Source organism: Monodelphis domestica, chromosome 5 (genome assembly GCF_027887165.1).
Source record: "Monodelphis domestica isolate mMonDom1 chromosome 5, mMonDom1.pri, whole genome shotgun sequence".
NCBI classification, from domain to species: domain Eukaryota; kingdom Metazoa; phylum Chordata; class Mammalia; order Didelphimorphia; family Didelphidae; genus Monodelphis; species Monodelphis domestica.
The window spans coordinates 118,289,476-118,304,170 of NC_077231.1; the positions used below are offsets into that span (position 1 = coordinate 118,289,476).

At 40.0% G+C, this 14,695-nt stretch overlaps 1 protein-coding gene across 1 annotated transcript in view; it reads right to left on the bottom strand.

The window, feature by feature from the left end:
* HEBP1 (heme binding protein 1) overlaps window positions 1-3,502 on the bottom strand; it is a 30,176-nt gene extending 26,674 nt beyond the window's left edge. The window contains exon 1 of the mRNA XM_056799168.1: window positions 3,169-3,502. Within this exon, the coding sequence (XP_056655146.1) occupies window positions 3,169-3,246 (78 nt within the window). The 5' untranslated portion in view covers window positions 3,247-3,502. The remainder of the gene's footprint in view (window positions 1-3,168) is intronic.
* Window positions 3,503-14,695: the final 11,193 nt, after the last annotated feature.

Sequence of the window (14,695 nt, forward strand, 5' to 3'; positions counted from 1 at the left end):
CTGAATGAAGTTTGAAGCATTCCCGTTCTTCATTTTATTTCCTCCATGAATTTTTCTCTAGTGGTATGTGTCTTCTTTAACAATATGATAAATATGGAAAATGTTATACCATAACATATGTATAACTTATATCATATTACTTGCCATCTTATAGAAGCAGGAAGAGTGGGAGGGAGAGAACATGTATTGCAACATAGAAAACAAATATTAAAAATTGTATCAACCTATAATCTGGAAAATTTAAAATTAAAAAAACAAAACCAAAAAGAAGGGCATAAGTTTGAAAAACTTTATGTGGTGCCCTGTTACCTACAGAATAAATTACAAGTTAGTCTCCCATTCTTTCTGTCTGTTGATAAAGTGATGGACTTGGAGTCAGGAAGACCTAAGTTCAAATTTGGCTTCAGATACTTATTAGCTGTGTGACCGTGGGCAAATCACTTAATCCTGTGTGCTTCTCTTGCTTCTCTGTAAAATAGTAACATTATAGTACCTACCTTGCAGGGCTGTTTTGAAGATCAAATAAGATAACTGTGAAGTGTTTAGCACACAGTGCCTGGCACAGTAAATGAAAAATATTATATGTCAACTCTTATTTTTTATTATTGTTTGTACATAGTTGTTTGCTTATTGTCTTCCCCAAAAGGCTGAGGTCCTTGAGAACAAGAATTGTTTTTTTCTTTATATCCTTAGAGCTTAGAATGCCTGGCACATTCCAGGCACTTAATAAATGTGTTTGATGGACTGAGAGGCTTTAAGGAGACCCTCCACAATCTGCTTCAAGCTACTGCCCTAGCAGCTTATGTACTATTATTCTCCTTTAGACATTGTTCTCAGTTCTGCTGCTGCTCCTGTTCCTTCCTGATTTCTCAACACTTGTTCACATAGTGCCTGAGAGCACTCTCTTCCCAACTCCCCGTCTGTTGGTCAGTCAGTCAGCAAACATCTATAAAGCACAGTCTAATGCAGAGATTCTCAACCTCTCAATTTGTAGCAATGAGAATAACATAATACATATCAGGTATTTACATTCCAAATCATAACTATAGCAAAATTACAGTTTTGAAATAGCCACCAAAATAATGTTTTGGTTTGGGGTCACCGCAACATGAGGAACTGTATTGCAGGGTCACAGCATTAGAAAGGTTGAGAACCACTGGTCTAAAGCAAAGGAGTTAAAATCCTTTTCCTTCAGATCTAGCTACTCCAAGAAGTTCTCCCAGTCCCTCAGGCTCTTCCTCAAATATTCAAGGGGAATTCACACCCTCTCTTTTCTATCACTTTTCTATTACTCTACCTTGGAACGAACTTTCTTTCTTTCTTTCTTTCTCTCTTTCTTTCTTTCTTTCTTTCTTTCTTTCTTTCTTTCTTTCTTTCTTTCTTTCTTTCTTTCTTTCTTTCTTTCTTTCTTTCTTTCTTTCTTTCTTTCTTTCTTCTTCTTTCTTCCTTTCTTTCCTTTTCTTCCTTTCTTCCTTCCTTCCTTCCTTCCTTCCTTCCTTCCTTCCTTCCTTCCTTCCTTCCTTCCTTCCTTCCTTCCTCCCTTCCTCCCTTCCTCCCTTCCTCCCTTCCTCCCTTCCTCCCTTCCTCCCTTCCTCCCTTCTTTCTTTCTTTCTTTCTTTCTTTCTTTCTTTCTTTCTTTCTTTCTTTCTTCTTTCTTTCTTTCTTTCTTTCTTTCTTTCTTCTTTCTTTCTTTCTTTCTTTCTTTCTCTTTCTTTCCTTTCTTTCTTTCTTTCTTCTTCTTTTCTTCCTTTCTTTCTTTCTTCTTCCTTCCTTCCTTTCTTCCTTCCTTCCTTCCTTCTTCCTCCTCCTCCCCTTCCTCCCTTCCTCCCTTTCTCCCTTTCTCCCTTTCTCCCTTTCTCCCTTTCTCCCTTTCCTCTCTCTCTCTCTCTCTCTCTCTCTCTCTCTCTCCTCTCTCTCTCTCTCTCTATCTCTCTCTCTTTCTTTCTTTCTTTCTTTCTTTCTTTCTTTCTTTCTTTCTTTCTTTCTTTCTTTCTTTCTCTTCTTTCTTTCTTTCTTTCTTTCTTTCTTTCTTTCTTTCTTTCTTTCTTCTATAGCTCAGTGGATAGTTCAAATCAGGACTGACCTGAGTTCAAATCTTTCCTCAGGCACTTAGCTGTGTGATGCTGAAAAATGACTTAGTCTCTCTGTGCTAGTTTCCTCATATATCACATAGGGTTAATAACAACACCTACTCATTTAATCTTTGCCTACCTCAGTTTCCTCTTCTCTAAAATGGAGTTAATACCTAGCTCTTGCTATTGTAGTGAGGAGCAAATCTTTAAAAAAAGAGGCAGCTGTAGCTCAGGTGTTAAGAGCATGGCTTGACGTCAGGAAGACCTAAGTTCAAAACTCTCAGATACTTCCTAGTTGTGGGACCTTGGGCAAGTCACTTAACTTTCGTATATCTAGGCAATAGCTAGGCAGTTCAGCAGATAGAGTGTTGGGACTGGAGTTAGGAAAACCCAAGTTCAAATCTGGCCTCAGACACTTCCCTGGGCAAGCCACTTAACCCCCATTGCCTAGCCCTTCCAGCTCTTTCTCCTTGGAACCAATACACAATATAAATTCTAAGATGGAAAGTAAGAGGTTAAAAAAAAAAAGGCTTTGGATGTTCTTATGAAAGTTGTTATTGCTTGTAAGCCCCGCAAAGGCAAGGAACGCATAACTTATTCATCTGGGTATTTCCAGGTCCCAATTCCACATTCAGTAGTCAGAGGTCCTTGATAAAGGTTTGTAGAAAACGAAAATGTCCTTTGCCCTACAGGGCAAAATCCATCTCTACAGCTAGCATTGCAAGAGAATGTAAATGTCAAGAGGCTGCATCAAGGGGGCACGGCAATTTACCAAACTGATTTTCTCCATTCAAATTAAAACTTACATATAAAATTGTCTTCCATTCCCTTCTCTAAATGCAATTTAATTCGGAATCGAACTGGAAGATATTCAGGGACCAAAACCAAAATATGTCCGGAAACCTTATATCATTGCTTTGGTTTCCCCTTGTCCCTTTCCCTCATACCCTCCAGTCCCTCCAAGCCCCGGGTGCGATAGAACGCCTTCCCCAAATCTGGTGGTCAGTTTCTGCTTCCTCATCCAACCTGCAGCTTCTGATTGGAGGAAAAAGTGGAGTCTCTCTTCCCCCTTTCCTTAGCAGCCCGGGCCTCCTACCTTCCCCCCCGTGCTCAGGACCTGCCAGGGCCAGGTCTCCATGGTCCCAAACAAGGAGTTCTTTATCATGCCCAACATCACGCCGTTGTGCTGTCTCCGCCACTGCCCGGGGTGCCACAGAGGACGCTGGCACAAGAATAGCCTTTTTCTGACTTCGGTCACGTGATATTCTGTCCCCTGCCCCCAGCGGCCAGTCTCACCCAGAGGAGCTCCAGGAACTTTAGGGAGTTGGGGTGGAGCCACCAAATCGAGTGATCGGGGAGGAGGCACTAATTAACTCAATACTTGTTGGACCTCACTACAGTTTCGGGTGCTGGAGGAGGAAGAATAATTGGCGACGGGGTAGGGCTGCGCTCCTCTAGGAAGAATGCCAGAAATTTCCCAAGCCCGGGTCAATCTTCTGCTTTTGGTCTTAGAAAAAGGAGTTAGAAATTTTTCTTTCCTAGTAATTTCTTGGGTTTAAGTAGATATGGAAACAGATCCGTCTCTCTATCATGCAAAGAAAGAGATCATTTTGGGCCTAAAATAGTCTCCCATTCAGAGTCTTTCTGTACCTATCGTTCCACCCTCAGACCTCCTCAGGTTTACTCTTGCTACATGGACTGGATCGGGGAAAAATATTTCATTGCTTCCAAAGATTCCCTCAAATTATCGCCCTGTACCTTTCCTCCCTTTCTTAACCAAAAAATCCTAGAAAATGCTTTCGCTGCTACCTGCTCAACTTCTACTCAGACCTCAACCTTTTGCAGTCTGGCTTCCAATGTTATATGACTAAAACTTTTCCTCCAAAAGTTACCAATGATATCGTGTTGACAAATCTAAAGATTCAGCCCTCTCCTTTCGCGCCCTCCCTCCCTCCCTCAATCTGCTTCCTTCTGGACCCATCAGTACTTGTTGATTACCTCTGGGTTGCCTTGCCACTCACTACTCTTCTCTTGATATTCCTTTTACCTGTTTAATTGCTTCTCAATCTCTTGCTGATTCATTTTATAAATATCATGCCCTGTAATATAAGGCTCTTTCCTAGCCTCCACCCCCTCCTTTCTCTCTGTTTCTCTGTCTGTCTGCCTCTCTTTTCTCTGTCTCTTTCTCCCTCCTCCAGTTTCTATAGATTTGATTCTCCCAATGCAGTCTCTTGCTGAGCTTCAATCCCATCACCATTTTTTTTTCTACAGCATATTTCAATATGGGCAAAATGGAAGCCATTATCCTTGTCCTCTTCCAAGCTTCATTACTTCAATGGGAAGGCACCATCATTCTCAGTCTCCTAGACTGTTACTTTGGCATTATCTTGTTCTCTTGATAACAAGAGAACTCTTCCTCACCTTACACACCCATCACTTGCCAAATCTTGCAATTTCTACCCAAGACCCAGCTCTCACATTTTACACCTTCTTTCTACTCACACAACTTCCATGTAAGCCCTTATCCCCTCTCATCTAGATAATTGCAATAGACTCCTATTTGGTCTTCTTCCTTCAAATGTCTCTCTCCTGAAGTTCATCCTCTACCCTCCTGTTCTAGTGACTTTCCTTAAATGTATATTTGGCCATGTCATCTCCTTGTCCAATAAACTTAGAATGAAATAGTAACTCCTCCTTTGAGCTTTCAAAGCCTTTCACCAACTTCTCCCAACCCTACTTGCCACTCTTATTGGACCTGAATCTCCCTCCCACACTCTGCTCCCACATCACTATCCTCTTAACTACTTTCAGGTAATTCTCAATCTCTTGTAAGTCTCTGTGCCTTTTCACTGACTTGTCCCCCATGGGATGGTGGAATGTATAATCTCCTTACATCTGCCTCATAGCATCCCTCTCTGTGTGACAGCTCACACGCCTTCAATATGAAGCTTTTCTTGATCTTCTCAACTATAGTGACCTCTCTCAAACTATTTTCTATTTAATAACTTAATATATTTTACTAGCATTTATTCTCCTTAGATTTATTCTGCATACACTTAAGCATGTCCTTGTTTCCTCCATTATAATGTAAGCTCTTTGAGAATAAGGATTGTTTAATTTATTGCATTTTTATCCCCAAAGCTTATCACATAGTAGGTGCTTAATAAATGCTTGTTGATTAATTGACTGATGGATCTACAATTTCATCTAAAAAGGTACTTATCCCATTAAGTCAGAGCCACAACACAACTATGAGGATCCATTCTGTGGAAGACATAAACCAGTTTCTTCCTCCATCTTAGGGACCATGCCAAAATCAAGCTTGTGAATGATGGTATCACATTCATTTCATTCTGTTCATTATAATTATAAGCTAGAGTGGGGCAGTTGGGTAGCTCAGTGGATTGAGAGCCAGGCCTACAGATGGGAGGTCCTAGGTTCAAATCTGGCCTCAGACACTTCCCAGCTGTGTGATCCTGGGCAAGTCACTTGATCTCCATTGCCTAGCCCTTACCACTCTTCTGCCTTGGAGCCAATACACAGTATTGATTCCAAAATGGAAGGTAAGGGTTTAAAAAAAAAAAGATAATTACAAGCTAGATTCTTGTGAATTTTCTGGAGTTGACCAGAAATATGTGAAAAGAGCACTAGCTATAGAAGAGGAAAGCATGGATTTGATACCTTAACATTTCCCTCCCTTTCCCTTTAGCAGCTAGGCCTTGGGGTGCTATACCTCATAAAAAGGCCATTTCCAACTGCCACTCTTTTAAATACAACCCTCCAAATGATAAAATTTGATTTTAGCGAAAGGTGAAGAAAAAAGACTTTTCATTACCCTCAACATAAAGCTGGTAGGAGCCTCAGAAATCCTCTTGGAGTATGGTCTAGCTGGGATTATATGGGGGAGCCCATTTACATTTGTTTTCCTACAGTAATTTCCTTTGTGAGCATTAAAAAGACCTGAAAGGCTATGAACATAGTGGCAAGAATAGCCACTACTGGAATTACTAGGGTTTTAGCAGCAACAGCAGAAGGATTGGGCTTGTGGCAGGGAAAGCAATGACATCTATGAGAAAATTAAAGCAATTGAGAGAATTGGGAAAGCAAGTGGTTAATTGTGGGAACTGAACAAACCATTCTGACTCCTTCTTCTGACTGTGTTGGAGCTACCTTAGTTGCCTTTCTATTCAATTATGGGTCTAGTCTAAATTCTGTCTTATGAGAAAAGTTTATTTAATTGTGGGAATTGGGAGAATTGCATTGTTTAAATCTAGCCCAGTGTGACTGGGAAATTGGACCACTTGTATTTGCTGCTTAGAGATCCTAGGATGCACTGACCTGAAACACAGTCAGATTCTAAGATTGATGTAAAGAGTTTTCTCAGAATTGTACATCTCAAGAAGCCTATATGTCATATCAGAAACTGTGATTGCATACTGATACTTGGGAGTAGGGAGACACCCCTTTCCCTGAATTTAGGTCAATGTACTTGTTTGTTCTTCCCCCTCCCAACTTGGAAAGGCCCTGATCTTTCATCCAATTAGATTTAATGTTGTATTGTTTCCTTTTAATTAATTGGTCTTACTTAACTAAATGTTTTTACTACAAAAAAGTTATTCTTCTCCTATTTTTCAGTCCTAAACTGAGGGAGGGACTTGGTCCCAATTTGAGCAATTGGCATGCATTGCTTAATAATTGATATGCTCAGATCACACTTTCCTTTCCTCAGTCATTTCGTCTTTTGCTCGTTACACATCAGAGAGAGTTCCCCAGAATTAATATCCAGTTTGGCTCTTTGATAGATCAATGCCCAGAGCAAAGAGGAAATCCAAGAGAGCATCATCTAGGAAAGCAAACCTTTGTGGAGAAAGAGCCAACCAGTCCTCACCAACTACCAACTAACTGTTACATCCAGGGTAGGCAAGCTGTCCTAGGTGGAAGAGCAAGACACTGAGAGAAAAAAGGAGATATTATGTGTCAGGTGAGTCAAACTACCATAACTACTTCAAATACCCTCTTCCCTTAGAATACTATGGAGGGAGGGGAACTGGGTGGCTCAGTGGATTGAGAGTCAGGCCTAGAGACAGGAGGTCCTGGGTTCAAATCTGGCCTCAGACACTTCCCAGCTGTGTGATCCTGGGCAAGTCACTTGATGCCCATTGCCTAGCCCTTACCACTCTTCTGCCTTGGAGCTAACAACAGTATTGATTCCAAGATGGAAGGTAAGGGTTTAAAAAAAATACTATGGGGGAGCAACTAGGTCACTCAGTAGAAAGAAGAACAAGACTTGGAGAAGGAAGGTCCTGGGTCCAAATCTGACCTCAGACACTTCCTAACTGTGTGACCCTAGGCTAGTCATTGCCTAGCCCATACCACTCTTCTGCTTTAGAATCAACACTTAGTATTCTTTCTAAAACAGAAGGTAAGAGTTTAAAAAGAAAAGATCTGAATAGAGACATCTTAGGAATGTTAGGAAACCAAGAGTTTGGGGAAATAGCAATATTCCCTTCCTCCAGATTATCAATTCTTCTTCCAGCCTACTCTCTCTAGCTTTGGAACAAAGCAACAGCTTTTGTGGATATGGGATCTGGCAAATGCTTCTGCAAATTGCAATGATTCCATCCCCCAAAGTCTCTGACACTATCAAATGCCTAAATATCAAAATAGATATGGTTTTATCAGTGATAATGACATTAAAGAATAATTATAGCCTAAGGACCATGTAGTATTTCCATTTGAGTCATAGTTTAAACCTCTTATATGTGTTGTCTACCCCCTATTTGAATAAGAGACTCTTGGTGTTCTATTTCTATTCTCAACACAAAGCACTTTGCACATAGTAAGCATTTAATAAGTAATTTTTCATCCTTTCATTCAAAACTGTTTCATCAGTCGATCAATAAACATTTATTAAGTTTCTACTATGTACCCAGCACTATGCTAAGTGCTGGGGATTCAAAAAAGGGGCAAAAGAAAGTCACTGCTCTCCAAGAGCTTGTAATTTAGTAGGAGAGAGCAACATTCAAATATATACACTCTGTATACAGGATAATTAATGAATAATTAACAGAGGGAAGGCACTAAAAGTAAAACAGGTTAGGGGAGGCTTCCTGGAGAAGATGAAATTTTAGTTGGACCTTAAAAGAAGCCAGCAAGATCAATCATCAGCAAGGGAGGGAGAGTACTGCAGTGATGGGAGAGGAAATTCCCAGAGCCAAGAAATGGAGTGACTTGTTGGTGGAACATCCAGTAGTCTAGTGTCACTGGACCACAGCGCACATGGTAGGGATTAAGATATAAGAAGCCTAGAAAGATGAGAGGGTAGGTTATGAAGGGCTTTGAAAGTCAAGCAGCATTTTGTGTTTGATCTTAATGTAGCCAGAGAGAGAGAGAGAGAGAGAGAGAGAGAGAGAGAGAGAGAAGGGAATAGGGCTTAAATACCCCCTCTGTTTAGGCTGGGCCAAAAGGCCCAAGCCCTTAGATAGCTGAGGCAAAGAAAAGAGATCAGTCCCTATCACTCACGTGACCAAAATGGAGAAACAGTCTCAGGGGCCTCCACCTCCAGCTTCCTTCAGAGCAAGCTTCTCAGAGCACAATCTCTCAGAGCAAAACCTCTCCAACCTCCTCTCTAGTCCTCAGACCCCACTATCTTTAAGGAAACAATCTAAGTTCCCTCCCCTCAGTTCTCACATCTACCAATCACTGTCCATGTCTTCCCTGTGCCAATGGTGGCTCTAGCTTAACCCAGGACCGCCTAGAGGTCTGCCCCCTTTGCACATGTCTGTTGAAGGTCATATTCTCAAATAATTAAATCTTGATCCTTTGCTGCAGCCCTTCCTAAATCCTGTTACTCTAAGTAGGGTAGAAATTGTATTTTCCAAGACCTCTGTCATTCCAAGTATCTCTATTGTATCAATTCTAAAATCAATAATGACTCAAAGAACTTCCTGTTCTATGCTTAAGCATAGGTCAAAGCCCTTTCCATTGTTCAGCAAAAGGTTTCTGTCCTAAAGTAATCTTAAGTAGGGAGGAGAAGGACCCTCCCATGCCAAGGGGGGGTTCACATTCCAATAGACTATCAGTAGGAAATTTTTCAAGTATGAAATTTCCCAATGGTGAAATTTCCAACATTTATAAGTCTAAGAAATTTTAAGGTTTACAGGCTTTATCTTCTCATGAACCCTTCCTACCTCAGGATGAACTTGCTTTCCTGGGCCTGCTTTCCTGATTCATGAGTTCCTGTCTGGGCTATTCAAACCTTGAGGATCCCTAACAATACCCATTTCATTCTGTGTTCAACTTAGTTTCAGCTTTCTCTCCTCACTAGGCTAAATGAAAACATATTTATTAAAATCAGAGGAGAAAGTAAAAATTAAAATACACTACTAATCATCTCCTGAAAGAAATATAAAAGAGAAAACACTCAGGAATTTTGTGGTCTAAAACTAGAACTTCCAAGTTAAAGGAAAAACACCACAATCAGCCAAAAAAAGGGAGGGGGGAACTTAGGTAGTAAGTCAAAATCATAGAAGATTTAGTGCAACTCCTTTAAAAGAGAGAAAATATAGGAAAACAGTATACCAAAAGGTAGAGGATTCAGACATATTGAAGAATAATTTACCCTGAAAAAGTGAATATAATCCAAGAAATTAAAAAAAAGTTGTTTTTTTTTTAACAGACTAGAGGTTTATTCAGCATCCCTAGTAAAAAGATGGGAGCTGAATAGAATTGAAATTCAAGGACAAGAGTCAAAGAGAAGTTTAGAAAAGTAAATACATTTGAGTTACCAGAGTTTTTCCCTCTCTCCCCTTTCTCTAATAATATGGGATAGACTATATTTTTATTGTTTCATTTTCAGCCCTGCTTGACTCTTCATGTACCCTTTTAGGGTTTTCTTGGCAAATATACTGAAATGGTTTTCCATTTCTTTCTCTAGCTCATTTTCAAAATGAGAAAACTGAGGCAAACAGGGTGAAGTGACTTGCCCAGGGTCACATTGATATTAAGTGTCTGAGGCCAGGTTTGCATCCAGGAAGATATTTACCAGGATATTTTCATTAAAAAGTGATAAAACCAGGATTTGATTGATCTAGAGGTGACGCACAGCTCAAGTTGTGCCTCCCTTGTGTAGCCTCTCGCCAGCGGGAAGCCACAAGATAAGAAAGATAGAGAAAGGATAGTAATTTAGGATTCTGAGAGGGGCGTGGCGGAGCCAAGTTACAGATATGAGATGGCAGAAATGAGTCAGAAACCAGGCCATATTGATTACAAATGAGCCACAGCAAAACTCCAATCAGTGGACCTCTCAAAAGGCTAATTCCGTCCAATGATCCAAATTTAATACCACACAGGTCGGAGACATGATAGAGAAAAGAAAGTGCCTGGCTGAAGGCCAGGTCCCAGGTGAGAGAGATAGAGAAGGAAAGGAATGCTCCAGTAAAGACAGACATAGGTGAGAGCTAAGATCCAAGAGAAGGCAGAGACTGCTGTGGCTCTCCTTTTAATCTCTTTAATATTCAAATATAAACAATACATAGGGATGATTATCATTGGTTAATGACAAGGTATAGGTGTGGTTTATCTTAGCCAGGTGAACACAAAGAAACCTGTTTTCCCGCCTAACCTGGGGAAAGCTGGGATCAAGGGTCAGAGGCTTTCCTAGTCAAGACTGAGCATGCTCTCTTCTAAGCCACTCTGTACATTCTGTTTCCCTTGTCCATAGCTAGGTATGGACTGCTACACCTTGACATAACTTTCTGGTCATCTGGCTGTGTTGACCTTGTATGGTCTCAGACTGAAAGAATTTTCTGCATTCTAATCAGATCCATGAGACAGGAAAATATGAGTGGAAGTGAAGAATAGATTTGGGAATTCTCATTGGTGGTTAGAAAAAGATAAAAAATTTGTCTTATTAGTAGCAGCTGGTGGTATCACTGGGCTTGGAATCAGAAAGACCTTAGTTCAAATATGATCTCATATATATGCTAGTTCTGTGATCCTGGGAAAGACACTTAACCTTTGTCTCACTTTCTTAAAATGGGTAGAATAATAAAACTTAACTTGTAGGGTTTTTATAAGGATCAAATAGAATAATATACGTAAAAGCTATATATACAAACTTTTTCTCTTATTACTACTTTGGAAGGAGAATGATTTCCTTCACTGCAGAAGCAGTGGGTAGATGGATTTTCATTGCCAAGAAACTGTAAGGATAATTTTAGGGTTGTGACCTAACTAAATTAATTTCAGGTCACTAGGGGATATCCCAAATAAAATACCCAAGTCAGCTTGAATTTTATGATGATTTTAATTAATATAGAGGAAAGAAATTAAGGAGAAGGGAGAGGGAAAGGGTATAGGATTTCTCCTGCCTGGCCTGTGCCAGGCAGACAATTAGAGGCTTTTAAGAGGATAGTGTTGGAAGGTAAAGGAGAAAGGAATCAGCCTAAAACTCTAAGAGGGCTCAGATAAGATGCCTGAACCTGAACTAGCTACTCAGATTCTCCCAGTATAGTATCAAGGGAAACTTACCACCAAACTGGACAATAACTTCAGCCATGCCAAGATGCCAGAAATGCTCAGCATGCTACCAGCCAGAGCCACCTCTCTGGGGAAAGAGGCTGAAGACAGGAAGTGATGCCAAATATATAGACGGTTTTACATCACTTTCCTGTGTCTCATCTGTACCAATGGTAGCTTAAGCTTGAATTAGGATAGCCCAGGGATCTGTCAGCTGTTTCTGCACATGTCTATCAAAGGTCATCCTCCTAGATACTTAATCCTTAAGTATGGGTGTAGACATTCCTGATTTTGTTAGACTAAGTAGGGTGGAGTAATGTAAAATTCACAAGACATTCCTGATTTTGTTAGACTAAGTATCTTCATTGTTACAATCAGGAGATAGCTAAATCCAATCTTCGCAGCACTAGGGTGGCTTCATGAGAAGTTCAAATGAAAAGATGTTGATTCACTTCAACAACGATTCCTGAGAATATTGTCTACTGCAAGCAATGCTGAGCCTTCTACAGCTAAGTTCCATAACCTAGAAGAGTTCTATGAGGACTATTTTAAAGAGTCAAATGATTCAGTTAGAGATCTAGACAGGGATCACCTTTTGTCTCTTTTTAGGTGGTTGAGATTGAGAAGATTTGCATGTGGACCCATAAAATAAATTCCTGTTATACCCAATTATCTTATTCAATTCTATAGATTAGGAGGAATTCCTAATTCTTTTTTTTAAAAAAAGTTTAACTATATTGAATTTGCATATATTCTCTTTAGCCTACTGCACCTTATATGTTCTGGGTGGAGCCCTCTAAGGATGACTTTGAATTTTATTTATAGGTCCTTCCCTTCCATAAATAAAGATGTGAACCCATAAACTGATGAAATTTCCAGGAGACTGGAAGAGTTGTGACTTGGGCAAAGACTATTTTCAGCATCAATTTGTTATCTGGGAATAAAGGAAGGAGGCATAGAGTCTGCTGCCATATTAAATGGGAAGAAAGCAATGGAGACACCTGTAAGGAGCTTTAGATACGGTTCTTGAAACATGGGGGTGATAAAAAGGCAAATGATGGCTAGCCCATGAGTGCTAGTAAAACTATATAGAAAAATTCAGCCGTAGGACAGTAAGGGCCCTTAAAATCTATCCAAAGTTAGGGCATGCTTTAAAAGTCCTTTGTCCCTTGGATCATTTAGAAGAGGCTACAGAGGGCAGGCCCTGTAAGGAAGTTTTATGAGCTCTTGAAAATCAGTATATTTAGCAGTTTCTAAGCAGGATCCTATGGGTAGGACCAAGTGAAAATCCTGTAAGCTGCTAATCTATGGAGTTAATACCAAATAATATTGGGTTCCCAGAGGAATGAAAGGTATTTCCTCTCTAGTGATAAAAATGAAGGAATTTAGATTATTTCATCATAACAACTCTCTTTATAGCAATCCTGTGCTGTCCATGAGGAAGGCAGATGGCAGCTTATGGTAGACTATAGGGAAATAAACAATCATTATACTTAACATTACTGTTGTTCCCAATGTCATAGACTTATCAATGTCATAGACTAGGTCACTTATGCCCATGGTATGTGATACAGAATAATTGACTTAACCAATTTAAAAAAAATCTCTTTTCTTTGGCCAAGACTAATCAGAAACAGATTTTTTCTCCTTGGAATGAATCCAGTATATTTTCACTGATCAATCCCCTGGTGTCCCTGAACTCTCCCTTATATTGCTGCATTTTGATGAGCAGAGAACTGAAAGAAGCCAAGATATATAACACTAGGCTGATGACATAATGTTGACTAGGCAAGATTTTGCCAAAGTGGTAGAGGACCTGAATAAGAGGAGTGGCCCAGATGAGGAACAAAAGATGGGAAGTCAATCCTAAGAAAACCCTAGGTCCAGTCCATTCAGTAAAGTTTTGGGGAATACAGTGGGTAGGGAAAACCAAGAGGATTCCAGAGTGCCTGGGCCATGTCAGGGAGGACAAACACTTCCCGTATCAGGGCTTGATGAGTCCTTTTCAGGGTTGTTCATTCACATTTGAATGTAAATGGGCTGAATTTACCCATAAAATGGAAGAAAATAGCATATTGGATTAAAAAGTAGAATCCAACCAGCTGTCACAGTTAAAAGAATGGTTGCCATAAACTGTTACAGACAAAAGAGTGGTTGCCTTAAACTGTGACTGCAGAAATATGATTTCAAAACATTGTCTTGAGTTAAATCAAATATAAATTGGTTGCCAGGGAAAAATTCCCAAATATGAAATATACCCAAGTCAGCTGGGTTTTTATGGAGATTTTAATTAATACAAATAAGGAATTAATGAGAGAGAGAGAGAGAGAGAGTAAGAGGAAACAAAGAGAAAAGGGCTAGGCCATCCCAGGCCAGCCTAGGCCCAAGCCCTAAGAGAGAGATCAGTCAGTCTTTAATCCACTCACCACAAGATTTGTCCCAAGCAAGATTCTAGTGTTCAGAGAGACCCACCAGTTCAGCGCCTGAGCTCCACTTCAGCTTCCAAGGTTGAATCCCCCTTTGGCAAGCTGCCCTCCTCTGAGAGAGGTCTCAGAGAGAGCTCTCTTCTCGCAGCTTCTGACCTCCTTTTAAAGAGAATTTTCTCCTGTGTCACCTCCCCTAAGTTCTCACATCTACCAATCACAGTAGACGTTTTCCAAAGAACAGACCATTCTTAATTCACACCTGAGTAGACTAAAACCTCACACCCCTTTTGTTAAGGCTTGTCCCTTACAAGTTTGCAAGTTGCCTGACCTTCATAGGTACTTAGCACCTTCCTAAAAATAGACTTAGCTTAAGGCTTTTGCTTCACTATAAGTATGAGTTAAGTATTTTTTTTCATTGTTCAGTAAAGAGTTTACAACTTTATCTTCCCCTAAGTATGCTTAAGTATGGGTGGAGTAGAGTTCTCACATTCCTGACTAAGTCCCTTCATTGTTTAAAATGGGGAATGTTCTTAACCAAGTGTTCTGAAGTAGGGTCTGAGAATTTTTAAGATTCACACAGCCAAAGATAGATAGATAGATGGATGGATGCATGATGGATAAGTAGGTAGAGGACAGATATATATATATATATATATATATATATATATATGTATATAT